This window comes from Orbicella franksi, chromosome 1 (genome assembly GCF_964199315.1).
Source record: "Orbicella franksi chromosome 1, jaOrbFran1.1, whole genome shotgun sequence".
In the NCBI taxonomy this organism is placed as follows: domain Eukaryota; kingdom Metazoa; phylum Cnidaria; class Anthozoa; order Scleractinia; family Merulinidae; genus Orbicella; species Orbicella franksi.
The window spans coordinates 26,229,656-26,244,939 of record NC_138145.1 but is presented as its reverse complement, the minus strand read 5'-3'; the positions used below and the strand labels follow the sequence as shown (position 1 = coordinate 26,244,939).

Here is a 15,284-nt window from a genome sequence, read left to right as displayed (position 1 = left end):
CCACTCTAACTATCATAAGTACCTTTTAAGGAACACTTTGTCTAATAAGACGCCAGGGTATTTGTGCTTCAATTCTGGCCAAAATCAACACCCTGGCCACTTTCTCACACTTTCCACACTAGCAGACTTAAGTAGCTTTACTTAAGTATCAGGAAATATGCGCTGGTCAGGAATTCCACTTGATCTGAAATCCAACACTGCCTCGTGCGGAAGCGCTGTTCTGCGCGGGTAGAAGGTGTAGTTGCTGGGATAGTTCAGCAGGTTCTCAACTGACGACATGTAGAGATCAGCAAAGCGCACCAAACGCCGTGTGAAATAAGTGGAATTGTTATACGTCCTAAAGACGCTGCCAAATCTTGGGTTGAACATCGCTTTCAACGTATACCTGCCATAAGCAGAACAAATGGTACGGTAAATCCTCTATTTAGCTTCCCTATCTGGTAGGCCCCAAGACCATTTTTCCAAGGACTACTAGAGGAAAATTCAGCAACATTCAAGGACTCGTCTCCTCCAGAATCACAGGTAAAATGTGTTTAGGTGGGCAGGGACACAAACTACAGAATACTCAAGACCCCGTTGAAGGTAGAATTACTTACACTTTTATGTACTTCACATTATATCGCTCAACACCTGTACCATCAACATCACCTCAATATTGCTTTTTTCACCTTCAGGTCTCTCGACCATTCAAGAACTTGTTAACAAAATTCAAGGACTTTCCAAGACGAAAACTTGCATTTTTCAAATTTCAATGACTCTCCAAGGCCTGTGTCCCCTTAGTCTCCTCCACAGACGTTTTTGGGAGCGTTGCGTGACATCCCCAAAAACGGCTGCGGAAGAGACTAGTGTTCCCTCCACTCTTCCCTTTTTTTAACAATCAAAACAATAAATGTCCGACTGTATTACCACTATATTTTACAATATCAGTCCGGAAACAAAATACATACGGTATTTGAGAGCCTTAGGGAGAAATAACACAGATACTTGATGAAGTCGAACCTCTTAATACGGAAATCGAAGAGGCATAGCTAAGTGTCTGCCCAGTCATATCTCTCCTTACGGACACCTACATCACATGGACACCTCTAAGTTACAGACAGGTCACTTGGCCCCAGGGAAACCAGATTTCACCTAATCTCATAATCTCTACCTCTATAATACAGACACTCAAATGTGCCCTTTTGATGTTTGTACTGAAGGTGTTTGTATTGAAGGGGTTTGACCGGCCTGCATAGCAAGCGTTCCATTACGAAGAGCTTTACCGCATTCTGGTTGCGTTTAAATTGGAGAGAGAGAGAGCAAAAAAAATCAGCGAAGAAGAGGGTGGTGGGGCGCTTGCCCCCACCATCCCCTGCTTCATCGATGTTTTTTTCCTCGCTCCAATTTGCGCGCAGCCAGAATGTGGAAAAGCTCTTCGCAAGGGAACGATTGCTATACTGGCTAGAGTTCGAAAATTGCAGAAATTAGTCATTTCCACAGTATAGAAGCAAACAAATCAACAGTATGAAAATAACCAATAAGCGCATTGTATAAATGATGAAATCGAGAGAAGGCATTGCAGCTTCATCATTCCAGGCTCAGTGATTGCTTAACCTCACCTTAGTTCTCTTCTTTCTTGTTTCCACCCTTCTAGAAGGTGTGCCCTTCTTGCGCTTGGGGGAAAGGCCTGACAAAAAATACAAAGAAATACAACTTTTATGATAATTTATAAATTTACTTGCAGACAATAATTTGAGAGGCACTGCTTCTTACTGAGAAACCGTTCAATTTAAAATAGTAAACAAGCACACAGTAGGTGACTCTAAACCTCTACAGAGAGCAACATTTAATTTTGTTGATTTTAGTTTTCAAGCCGCCAGTTAACTTGTTTGTGTACAAAACATTGGAAAGTCCTTTCTTCTTCTTTAGAAATGTAAAGAAGGCACGAGGCAACAAATAAGCAGCCCTACACGTCAAGAAACGGGATAACAAAGTTCTAGTATAACCTTGATGGGTAAATTGTCCAAGCTAGCTCCATAAAGTACACTAGTCACTGAGAGAGAGAGTCATAGACTTGCCAGAAGTCCACCTTTTCTTAACCCTTGACTATCTCCCTCGAGCGAAGCGATATAATCTTCGAGCGACGTAAGTCGCGAGAAGTCGACCTTTCCAACGCCGAAACTAACAGGCCAGGGAATAATAATTGGAAAGGACTTTTAGAAAGTCTAGAGAGTCAAAGCTATCTGCGCGTACAACTTAAAATGTCTAAAATAAAATAAAAAATGTGCTCATCAAATAAGTTCAATTATGGACCATTTTGATACAAAGAAGTGATTAACAAACATGCTTGATATGAATTGAGTACCTTCAGCTGGATGATCAGATCTTGAATATTACTTAACCACACAACAGAACGCTTGAAATCCAGCGAGTTACTTTGCTTGATTTCCCACTAAGAAACAAGGAATAACAAAATGAAACTCCTGAGAACGTGGGCTGGACAAGCCTACCATTCAGGGGATTAGTAAAAGATTAGTTGCAATACAGATCGCAAAACAGGAAAAGGCAAGGATGGATGGCATGAAAAATGTTTAATTGTGCTAAGATCAACCAGAACATCCTATGTTCAGGAGAAGAAGTCTATTGACAGTCGTCTTTTATGAACGAATAACCCAAAAACGTAATTTTTTAGTCCTAAACATTTCAGAATAGTAAGTAGGTATGGAATGTTTACACCTTAACAAATGGTATTACTACCTCAAGCTACGCAATGAGACACGGCAACAGTTTAAAACATTTAATGAGAAAATAAGTCATAATAACTAGACAAACTTAGCCTGCGAGCAGGATCACGTTGGAGCGCTAACTCACCAGTCTTCTTCCCGCCGACAGATCGCTTTGCTCTCCGCCGCTCGCGCGCGTGATTCAGAGGTGAGCCTGCTCGCAGACCAGACAAACTAGCATTCTCAAAGTCATTAAAAATTCATCAAGTTTAAGCAAATGAAATCGTGACTCTGATGATGTTTGGATTTCTGATCTTAATTAGCACAGATTTTCACGATTTTATTTCTCCGTTTTCTCCTTAGTTTTAGTTTCGATTGAGAAGATATATCAATCACTCAAGACAGTGTTTGACCTCATTTCCAAACATCTCGACGTTCGTCAAAAATACTCCGTTGCGCGTCGTATTTTCAACTCTCTTCTCGGTGTTTGGAAATGCGGTCAAACACGGTCTTTCATGTTTGATATATTAAATAAACAGTGAGCTCAATGTCACTTGTTGCAGTAAGTACCTCTAGTTCAGGAATTATAGCTCCAGTTCTCCAGCCATGATGCAAAACGGGATCCTAAAATAAACCAATAGCTTCTAACTAACCGGCAATTTTGTAAGAGCAAGGAAAAGCGCTATTTTAATAGTTTGTTCCTGTTTCTTTATTACAGAAGGAGCAAGTCAACTAAGACCACGTCCACACCACGCTGAAGAAATTTGAAAACGGCGTTGTCATTCTGAAAACACCTCAAATGTTTTCCATCCACCCTATGCCGGACAAAATTGCGTTTCCAAATTCCTCAAGTTTGACGAAAGTTTTCGAAAAGCTCCGTTTTCGTGGCAAATTAGTGTGGACGGTAGGCCTAACCGAAAAAATAGAGCTGCGTTTTCAAATTTCTCCAGCGTAGTGAGGACAGGGCCTAACAAAAGCCCCCCATGACAGGAATTAATTTTTATGAAGGTAATAATAACTAATAGTTATTTATGATTTCTATAACAATCAAAAGTAGATATCAACAAGAGGGAAATAATCTATCTTACTCGCAAGTCACTGTAAACATGATCTCCAAAGTACAGCACATTTGGACCATACCAGCCAGTAAATTTTATGAACTGCTCAATATTTCCCTGACAGAAAAAAAAACAAACATACATATATCTTATTGAATTTGGCTTGGGTTGTATTTTAACATGCCAACCACAATTCAAGATTAAAATATGGGAGTCACCGACTAGTTTTTGAGTTATAAACACTTAAAGCTAAAACTACGGGTGTTTTAATGGTTATGCTGTTGGTATGATAACCTTTTGCATCACGAAAATAACCACAACTAGCTTACAAATGATCACACAATTTTATTGATACCATTATTAGGCCATTAAATGAAAAAGAGTGGTAGCATTGAATCATCAAAGAAGTGCTGCAAAATGCTAGAAACCGTTGTGAGCCACATTAAAATGTCTGTTTAAAGTAGGACTTCAAAACTGTAAACAACAAACAATTCAAGGCAACAACATTTCGGAGCGACATCACTTATGTTAAATTCTGTTGCACTGGGACCAGAGTGGAACTGATTGATACGTTAACTGTTTGCTAACGGGCAATATATTCAATCAGCCTAAAAATACAGATTGATAGATACCTCACATTACTTGAATTATTAAGATCAATATGCCCAAAAGAACGAGAACAGTAACTACAGGTGTAAGTAATCTAAATAGCAAATGCAATGTCAAGTGTAAACTCATTGCACCCTTACCTCCAAGTAAACTTGTCCTTTACACAAAGCTGAAACCTTTTGCCACTGTGGACGATACAGTCTGGTGTCAAGGCATCTAAATGGTCTAAAAAAATCAACTTTTTTTAGTTTGTTTGAACAAACTATGGCCAAACCAGCAACAATTGGTTCATAAAACACAATGAGTAACAAACGATCACCGTGCAAAAATGAAAATATATCATGATTCGAATAACCGTCAAACAACTTAGCTTAAACTAGTATTGTTAATGTTCGACGTCTGCTAGATTACATACTAGACTGCTCTATTTTTCAACACGCACGAAAGAAAAAGCGAGCAAAGCGAGCGCAAAGCACAAGCGGCTGGGGAGAGGGAGGCCAGCGAAGCCAGCCAAAAGAGCCAAGTCTCCCGTTTTGCGCTGGTGCCCAGTCCTCTCGCGATTCTATCCACGCATTCAACGAAGGAATAAAAATACGAGAAAATAGAGGGCTGTGAACAGTCTCAGTACATGCTAACAAACAAACCTTGAAGCTTGCTGATGATAGAAAGAAGGCTTGCGAGCCTGTGTTATGATGACATCAAAAAGATCACGCCATCCCTTGCCAACCATGTGGTCCATGCCTTTCTTCCTAAAGACACGTTGGATTTCATTCATAAAATGTTACCTAAGACCCCATCCACACAACAATGGAGGAATCTGAAAACACAGCTTTATTTCTACGGTTAGGCCTACCGTCCACACTAATCCGTCACGAAAACGAAGCTTTTCGAAAATGCTCTTCAAACCTGAGGAATTTGGAAACGCCAGCTTTGTATTTTAGTGTGGACGGAAAACATCTTAGAAGAACTTTTCGAATGATTTCCCTGCCCGAGTTCTCCTAAAACACAAATCCAAAATGACCGGTAATTAGTACATTTTTAAATTTCTAATTGTTTTCTGTCCACACTATGGACATTTGGTGAATGATACTTTTTCAGAGTGAAGACACCGTTTTCAAATTTCTCCGGCGTAGTGTGAACGGGGCCTCAGTGACAGATTTGAAGCAACTTTTTTTAAAATTTTTGTTTAGTATCAGAAATAGACATTTATTGTTACTTCATTCACTTTGGCTGACAGTCAGCCACTGGGTTATTTTAGAAACACGGCGTCCTCAAAATTGCTACACACTGCAAATGAGCCCAGTGAACTGTAGTGAATATGATTTGTTGATGCTGACATACTTACACAAACTCAAAGCCACTGTTGGTTATTAAGAACAGCACTTTCCCTGAAGAAACAAGTCTATTAAGAAGTTCTCCCAGACGAGGGCTCCTCTTGAGGTATTTGTCTATCGAAAACAATTTATCACAATTTATCACCCAATGTGGTGGTGGTACAAAAGCTTGTGGTGCAACTAAGAGCAGGATTGAGAACTCTAGCTTCAGAGAAAAAAGGAACTACATCTTTTGCCAGGGACAGAAGTAATGCATCAAACACAACAAAAAGTGAGTTGAAAATAGAGCGTGCAGTGGGGTATTTTTGACGAGCTTCGAGGTGTTTGGAAATGTGGTTAAACACTGTCTTGAGTGTTTGATATATCTGCTCAATGGAACCTAAAACTAAGAAGGAAGCGGAGAAATAAAATCTTAAAAATCTACGCTAATTAAGATCAGACATCCAAACACCGTCACGGTAATTGATGAAACAAATTCCAAAGCATCAAGTAGCTCTCATGACAATTATTTTCAAAGCACACAGTCGAGTGTTTGTACCAAATGCCACGATGTATTTTTACTTGGGAAGATAAGATGGAAAGTTCTCAAGTAATCTTAACTCCTTATGTTGCTAATGAGTATGTTATGCATTTTTATGACATTGGTTTATTTTAATGTGTAACTCAATTTATTCATTCTGTTGATTTGCTCTTTTATACCTATATCACTGATGACCGCCTGATACATCTTCCCAGATTTGTGTACATTTTGTACAGCTTGCTAAAAAAAAATTAAATGTAACAATTGTTCAATGTCAAATAGCACAATATTAACACATGTAATGCAGGCAGAAGGCATGATTGACATCCTCAGCCTTTCACACTTATTACACGCCCATGATCAAGTCTATCAGGATTATATATATTATCAATATGATGCTGTCAAATAACTGGAAACTGTTAGTAAATAATCACAAAAAGCAAAGTCCATTTCACATTGTTAAGCAAGGGTCTTGCAACTTCAAAAGTCTTGAAGGTTTACCACGTGATATCCTATCTATGGATTTACAAGTACCATCTCAAATACTCCCCCCACCCAAGTGTTTTAATCTAATATCACAGTGCCACAACTAGTATCTGAATATATAAATTTCCCCTTTTTTCATTCAATCTCCAAAAAGTAATGCTGATTGCACAAAATCTGATGGCATATAAATGTACATATGGATGTTTACATGGTTGACATACTTTGTGTTGCATCAATGCGAAAATATGCTCAGATATTTGTCTGCAGACATAATCTGTTCCGAGAAGCGAACAGTTTTTTTGAGAGCTTAGCTCAAGCAAAACTGTGAGCTTTGAGGAACAGATAATGTCCAAGGACAAATATGCAAGAATACTTTCATGCCAAATGGAGGCTATTGTGTTTATTATCCTTCAAATATTTTTTACAACACACAAAGTTTTGAAAATTTGGGAATATCCTCGGATATTCCTCAGTTTTAGCTAGGGAATATTTGGTCACATGACATGCATGAGCAAAAATATTTGATGGATAATAAACTAAGATATTACAAATCCCTACTTATATTTATAAAATTATAAATTAACAAACCCTGCAGCTTGTGAGGTCTGCATAAAGAGCGAGTCAACAAGTCACGCAAGCCATTCCAGTTAGCTTAAACTACAGTCTGGTTAGCCTAAATATCACTCTAAGTTAGCCTAAATAGTAATGTTAGTTAGCTTGAATAGCTTGCAGTCAGCCTTCGTATTAGAGCCAGTAATGATGTCTTGTATCACTTAGCTGAAAACATACCTGACAGTCACCAAACAAATACTCCGGGTCATAAGGAATACTTCTTTGCTGGAAAAACTGCTCAAAATAATCGGAAAAAATTCTTACTTATTAAAAGTGATGCACAGCAAATCCAGCTAAACAAAACTATCAAAATCCAGTAGTATTGTTGGGTTGGTAATATTAAAGGATTCTAACTAATAGACCACTGACACCACTAGATCATAGCTAGCTAACTACATCTGCCTACAAATTTAAGAGGAAATTTGTAATGTATGCAGAAAGCAGCATGAACTGGCTAGAGTGTCTGTGTCATTAATGGCAGCTCAGGGGTGAAGCAGTAATGCCATCAATTTTTAAGACTTGAGTCTTAAAATTTTAAAATATAGGTGTTTGAAAGTTTCAAATTAGTATTTTTTATGCACTAAATTAATTGGTCTTAATATCAAAATAAGTCCAAGGGCTTCTCTTGGAAGACTCAGAAAATCAATTAGACTGAGCTAGGGCGTTCTTTTTGGAAATAAGCAACAAGGTGTGGCCAAGTTAACCATTGCTCACTGAAAATAAGGGCAATTAACCTTATTCTATTAGACATTATACAGCTTAGTAGAGTAGACAATGATGGTTCTGGAATATGGAAATCTCACAAAACATTTTTATCCCAAGGGGACCTCCCAGCTGTATGATCAAAGGCTCTGTGAGCAAACCCATCAATTTCCCAATGGGTGATGATTGACATGTGTGGCTTATGGGTTATTCTAGTTATATGAGTTACCGTATTGACTTCTGGGGATACTTGTTATAACAGCAGTCTTTTTATTTTTTTTAAAAAAAGGACCTTTTGTGCATACTTCATGAGGTATAAGAACTGGCAAACCTCCACTACATGAACTGCATTGCTCCAATGGATTTCCTTATTCTCAATTGAGCCACTCTACCTTGTAAACTTCTTGTCGCCTGGCCCAACACATTTTTCTTCTCACCTGAAGACGAAAGTGCAGTCTCCTTTATGAGACTCAGCGCTGTTAGATCGAGTGCGAATAGGTTGCAAATAAAATCGAGGCGACATCTGCTTGCAGGGTAGCTCTGAAAGATCTTCAGAGAAATCAAGTTTTTCACTATGAATAACGGGATTCGAGCCCATGACCTCTGCGATACCGGTACACTACTCTACCAACTGAGCAATCAAGCCAACTGGGAGCTGATAATATTGTGAGTTCGTTATATACCAGTTGGCTTGATAGCTCAGTTGGTAGAGCAGTGCACTGCTATCGCAGAGGTTGTGGTTTCGAATCTTGCTCGGGCCTGAATTTTTTTCAGGCTTTAATTTCACAACTGCTTAAGTTGTGTATATAACTGCGATGATCAATCATGTCTTCATATCTTTCTCCGCAGTTCAAATATATGGTCTTTCATGTATTCACTTGCATTCTTCATCATCTACGGGTATATATCGAACTCACAACATGATCAGCTCCCAGTTGGCTTGATAGCTCAGTTGGTATAGCAGTGCACTGGTATCGCAGACTCAACATGGGTTCAAATCCCGTTCAGGACTGAATTTTTTTCAGGCTTTAATTTCACAAATGCTTAAGTTGTGTATGTAACTGCGATGATCAAGCATGTCTTCATGAACTTTTATGTGAAAAAAAATTATGTGTCCTAGTGCCATAACCTACATGTTCATGTACATGTAACCCCTTACTAGAAGGTTCCCCTGGGAATAAAATTGGCTTTAGGATATTTCTGCGCCAGAACTATCATTGTGTACACTTCTAACCTTGTAACGTCTACTAAACGAATAAGGTTAATATTGCCCTTATTTTATGTGAGCAATACTCAAGTTGCCTACAGATTGTTGCCTATTTGCAAATACCCACTCAGTCCAATTTAAGGCAAAATGTCCAGTTTCAAGGGTGGTGTACTCATATCCTCTGTAGGTACAAGCAATAAACAGTGAGAGAGCCAATCAAATTTGTGGATTTTCAGCAGAGAAACAAACTAATCAGAACTTAGTTTAACAAAGCTAGGGGTCTACAATAGTCAATTTACAATACAATTTTACAACTACAATTCTTGATTTTTACCTCAGTAACATTAGATAGGAGAACCATCTCAGGATATGAAAACAGGTCAATCATATGATGCATGGTTCTTCTTGGGCCCTGGATAACAAAGAAACAAGTTCATGTTATTTCATTTGTTTCTACGATCACCAAGGCTGACTTTGAGCAAATTACTGCAGCAACCATATTATTCAGCAAAAGGAAGAACTTAACAATATTAGGATTTTTCATATGGAAAAAAGATTAATTGATGTGTAAGAAAATTCTTTGGGAAGTGGGAGATGCAGATTGTCACACTTCTTTTGAAAGCACACTTATATTGGTTATGACAAATTTGAAAAAGGTTATTTTTTGCTTTCCCTATATATAATTATATGAGTGAATTTAACAAGTAGATTCCATTTTGCTGTGCGTCTGTTGAGTAAATGACCACAGATGACGTCAAAATGTGGAAAGAGCAAAAAAGTGGCACACAAGGTGATGGCCAAGTATGTCACTGATGTGATCAGTTACTAAACTATCTGTTTTATATAGTAAGAAAAGGAATAGTTAATGCATCATTCATATGTCTGTCTTCCAGCTGATCATAAGTAAAAACCAATTAAAAATATGCAAGAATAAAATAACTTATTATATAAACAACCAATTGCACTATAAAACATTAGGCAAACTGAACTTACACCTACATTGAGAAAATTGGAAGGGTTGATCTTTGTAATGGCGAGATGTGTTCCTTCATAAATTTTAAACACTTCCTCATTGGGTACAGGCTGTAAACCCCTGAAAAATGAAGTAGTTTTCTGTCAGCCTATCATTTTCACATGATCTCTGGAATTCTTATTTTCAAAACTTTAATTACATTTTCCCTAATTCTCACAAGGTAGACATAGTAAGCCAAATAGAAGTCAAAATGAAAGCATGAGCTGAAGCTGTGACAAACAGTGGAAAATTCCAATTCAATTAGTGCCTGGTTAAACACATTCACTATATCTCTCAGTTAGTACATGCGCTGTGATTGGTCAATTTAGCAGGCTGTATTCTACTGTACGGCCCGCTAAAATTAAAAGCTGTTCATGTTACCAAAATGTTTTGTGATTTATTGCAAGTGTTCTTAACTTTTTTGGCAGGTAAAAGTTTAAAACTTTCTTTTACAGCTGAAAATGTGTATTACAACCTGCTAACGACTTAAGAGTCACTAAACAATGATTTCAGATTGACTTGTTTTGCTTTCAAGGTGTGTCAGAAATTTGAAGCCGTTCCACGTGAATAGGAATCATTCCTGAACTCAACAGACACACAGTAGAGATAAAGTAAATATCTTACTAACCTCGTTTTCTCAGTCTGTACTGTAAGTTACGGATCCTTGTTTTTCTACTTCAATTTATGACCCACACACTTCACACTTGGGCCATAAATCAATGGGGAAAAAAACTCAGTCCAGAACTTACAGCATGGCCCTCAAACATGGTTAGCAAGAGGTATTTACTCTGATTGGCTAGAGGAGACATATATAAGTACAAGGGCAGGAAAAAAAATTGAAATCCAGTTGCTCAGTGGGCCAGTGCATTTCAGTTTTCAGTTGCCCCAACTAAAAGTTTATGTACTTGCCCAATAGACGTGCAACAAACGTAAGCAAAGTATGCTTGGATTTTAAACCAATCCATGCTTGCAAATCATTATTTTGCTCATCTTGCGGTCATAAGTTTTGAAATTGTTTTTGATTGGAAATTATCTCTAACAAGACTACCGAGGCTAATTTCACTTGCCCACTGGACCACAAAATTTCCATTCTTACTTGCCCTGGGCAATCAGACCTGGGTTTTTTTTCCTGCCCTGACAAAGCATGCCAATAGTCAATTTTTGCTTTGTTTTTATGGGACTTTTCTGAACAATCAGTGCAATATACACAATAAACTAACCTATAAACAGAACCCAACATAATGTTGTGAAAAGCATCAACTTTAAGCAAGAGACCCTAAGAAACAAACCAAGCATTTTTACATGATTTCAAGTTTAAACATGAAGGTGCTTCATACAATTAACAAAGGGCTTGGTTCTTTCTGCACTGCACATTTCACATCATTTATTTTACATTTTTAGTTTTACACATGAAAAGCTTGCTTTTTTAAACGTACTTCTTCACTCTCTTTCACATAAGGAACTCACTTTTACACAGAACGGGTTCAAATAAATCTAAAATATATAAAAAAATATAAGTATAACTGGCAACAACAATTATTTTGGGTCACTGGCACACTAATCATTACAACACCATCATGCATGTTTGACAATAACCAACTGAAAAAATGGACTAACATCATGCATGATTCAAAACCAATTTCCCAAAGGACACACTGAAAAACAACAGAAAGTTGTTGACAGAAGCATTTTGTAGTAGATGGACACACTTTCTTTTAACTATTATCTCGTAAGTCTTGTGCAAAATGACAACTAAACAAAATAGAGCTTGGATAATGCCAGGAAGCTCTGTTTTGTCTCTAATATCTACAACATTATTTGAGTTAATGATTGCTGTTATGACGACATAATATAATATGATGATAATAATATAATAATGATGACATAATATAATATGATATCATAATATGACGACATACTAAGAGACTGTAACAGAATATGTTAAACTTTTCATTGTTATACTCTACTAACTTTGTGTAGGGGTAGCTGGGGGCATATATGAACTCCTTTGCAGGCCTAGGGTAGGCAAGGTAAGTGGCCCTTTGAAAATACTAAGAAATTACCTCCTGCCCACTCCCCAGAGATTTCTTTGGTACCTATATTGTGTTTCAGTCCTTTGCATATTCCAGGGGGTATGGGAAAGTTTTGGTTGTGATCACAACATCGAAAATAAAGATGGTGTCGTTTGTCATGGTTTTCTTCTAGATAGCAAAATCTGTACTTAGAACAAAACACACCTTTAAAGAGATTGAAATGGTAAGGAATAAGCACCAAGAAGACTCGACCAATGGTTAAAAGGGTAATAATGACTTAGGAGCGATGCTATCGTCCTTCGGGTTGCAAGATGGTCTGAATCAAAGGTCATCCTCAATACATATAAATCAAAACTGCACTATGGAACACTGTGGACAAGTTTAAAATGGACATTCTTGTCTACAGTATGGAAATATCGCTAGTTCACCCAAATGTATTGCTTATTAAAATTAGCATCCTCCTCTAGGGGAACTGTTTTGGTGTTATTTAGATAAACATTTCAGCTGACTTTTGCATTCTCAACAGATGGACAACAACAATTGTTTGGTTAGCACAAGTATAATTTTGGAGAATGCTTATATCCAAGTCACTATTTTTTGAGGACACGATCTTTATGTTGTTCACCTATTTATTATTATGCAGCATCATAGATATCCTTATTGCTGCTATTAAGTGAAGCTTGCTGACTTCGCACTTTCCGTTCAGAGAACTGCTCAGCTATATCTAAGGGGTGCTTTTAATAAAACAATTATTCCATGAGCACTTGTTGGATATGAGAAGATGGTAGCCAATTCATATCCAGTACACACTTGTGGAATAATTTAAATATATACTCACACTACTTGTATCAAAATGAAGTCCTCTTATGGCAAAATCTGGATCATATTTCATTTCTTCAATCCCTCTTGGATACTAAATACATATCAAATAAAACAAACCAGCAAATAAATACAGTTGTAAATAGAGTAAAAACAGCTATCCACAATGAATATTATCCTGTCTACAGGAGTGAAGGGGGTCAAAGGCTGGTAAAAGGTCCTGGTGAGAGCTACTGTTGCCACTAGGTAGCTCTCGTAAGTGCCAAGAAATGCCTACAATCTCAAAAAGGCTCTGCCAGCAAGTCATATGTCACACCTCCACGTTTGGTGACCCTGGTAATACGATGTAGCTGAGTGACAATGGCGAAAGGCAAGCTTCCAGCGCCTTTAAATATCTGGTACCTGTGGCTAGGGGAAGGACACCCCGACAGAAAATCCCTGGTCCTCCAGGTTGGGGGTTGGGCATGGGGCCGATCACCCCATCCCGTAAAAGCAAGCTGATTACGGAAACTGGAAATTGATGTCAAGGCCACTCTTTTGAGTGTACCGATAACTACCAAGGAGCGAGATCAGCGGCCTGCTGTCTTACAGGAGACGACTCCATCATCCTGATGGACAGCAGTAGGAGGAATGCAGGTGAAAGCTGAAAAGAAACTTGCATGCGGATAAGGGCGTTGACTCACCCTAAGAAGACAGTAAAGAAGTAGAGGACGGCCAAGGGAAACATGGCAGAGAACTGTGGAGAAGGAACGCGCTGAGCTGGGACTTACATCGTGGGCCGCAGCAGCAGCTGTGGCCAAGAATAGGGACAGATGGCGAGCATTGATTTCCGGCCCTATCCCCCACTTGGGGGCAAGGAACTAAGCTACAGGAGTGAACACTGGACTCTAAAGACCCAAGGAACTAAGTCTAACTTATAAATGACCTATCATTAAACCCCCCTCTTCAACTGAACATAACTTGACATGTTGATAAGTAGAATCGATAGTTCTTACCCCATAAGTAGAAATCAGCTCTTTCACTGCAAGATCATAAATAAGGTAATGCAGTGTGTTGGAGTATGAGGCCAGCGTATAATCATAATCAAAGCCATAAACGTCAATGTGCCGCATTCCAAGCTCATTGTTAGCAAAGATTGCTTGTTCATCTACAAAGGTGTAATTTGTTGACTCTGCAAAAAAGCACAAAATATGTTATAGTTTCTATTACACCTGCTTTCAATGTTATAAGCATAGGTGACATCTTTCGACCATCTTTCTACATCCCATCTTTCAACGTGCTATTTAAATGGCTGAAAGACAGTTTAACTGTCAAACTGGCAATTTTTCCGGTAATTAGTGGAAAAAATGACGAATAAATGATAATTACTGACCTTAAATGGCTGAAGATTTTGGACTTTGCATGTTTCCTGACTTAAATCAAACAATTTGAGCGTAGTCAGTCGGCTCTGAATAGTGACTTCTGGTAAAACTGGGCTGCTATTACTTTTAAAAACACTCAAAACAGTCAATTTATCTCTCGCAGAATGACTTCTAGATACTCTTAACCTTAGTTTGATGTCAAATAAATCAATCTTTCATAACTAAAAGTTGAATTCAACCATAGAGAAGTCCCTTGTGTTTACAGTTTTGATGTAGGCCATGTCGAGAGATAGCATGTTGAAAGATGTCGCCTATGCACATAACGCTGAAAGCAGGTGCACTGTAATATATAATAATATCAATCCCCTTTAACTAGACCCCATAGTTCACAATCTATTCACATAGTTCACAATACCCTTCAAGAAGCATCCTAGGAATAGTAAGAAGAAACTAGGAATAGTAACCACTTCAAAACCAAAGACATGCACCAACCTTTTGAACCACTTGGCTCCAAACAGACATTGAAGACTTTTTAATTTTTATTTTTTTTAATACCCTGTTACTTGTCTTGCTAGATGAGGTGGTCATTTTTCTCAATTGACATTTTGATTGGTTGTTTTCTTCCAAGTGGCTGGGTTAAAGTAATACTAGTGTCAAACGCATACCCCCTCCCCAGACTAGTAAAGGTGTGAAGGAGTGCTGCAGGCAGGTAATTCCTAACAAAAATGCTAAGTTAAATCAGCAGATTGAAAGGCCTGGGAAAAAGTCATGCAATCACTAGATTCCCATATTGCCCATTCTGTGCTCTCCTAAGAGTATATAATTTACA

General features: G+C 38.1%; 1 protein-coding gene across 2 annotated transcripts in view; it reads right to left on the bottom strand.

Annotated features, from left to right (window-relative positions):
* LOC145499466 (5'-nucleotidase domain-containing protein 3-like) overlaps window positions 1–15,284 on the bottom strand; it is a 121,135-nt gene that overhangs the window by 103,927 nt on the left and 1,924 nt on the right. Inside the window, exons 2-16 of one of the 2 annotated variants that reach the window (XR_014050944.1) lie at window positions 14,090–14,265; window positions 13,114–13,188; window positions 11,463–11,518; window positions 10,230–10,323; window positions 9,565–9,642; window positions 7,499–7,555; window positions 6,403–6,463; window positions 5,715–5,817; window positions 5,014–5,118; window positions 4,510–4,594; window positions 3,791–3,877; window positions 3,273–3,326; window positions 2,345–2,431; window positions 1,599–1,666; window positions 37–385 (exon numbers count right to left, since the gene is read on the bottom strand). Coding sequence is in view for 1 of the 2 variants with exons in the window: in XM_081478987.1 (XP_081335113.1) it covers window positions 142–385; window positions 1,599–1,666; window positions 2,345–2,431; window positions 3,273–3,326; window positions 3,791–3,877; window positions 4,510–4,594; window positions 5,014–5,118; window positions 5,715–5,817; window positions 6,403–6,463; window positions 7,499–7,555; window positions 9,565–9,642; window positions 10,230–10,323; window positions 11,463–11,518; window positions 13,114–13,188; window positions 14,090–14,265 (1,430 nt within the window). In the remaining variant the exon portion in view is untranslated. Of the gene's footprint in view, window positions 386–1,598; window positions 1,667–2,344; window positions 2,432–3,272; window positions 3,327–3,790; window positions 3,878–4,509; window positions 4,595–5,013; window positions 5,119–5,714; window positions 5,818–6,402; window positions 6,464–7,498; window positions 7,556–9,564; window positions 9,643–10,229; window positions 10,324–11,462; window positions 11,519–13,113; window positions 13,189–14,089; window positions 14,266–15,284 lie in introns of both variants that reach the window. The other variant, XM_081478987.1, reaches the window with a different exon arrangement.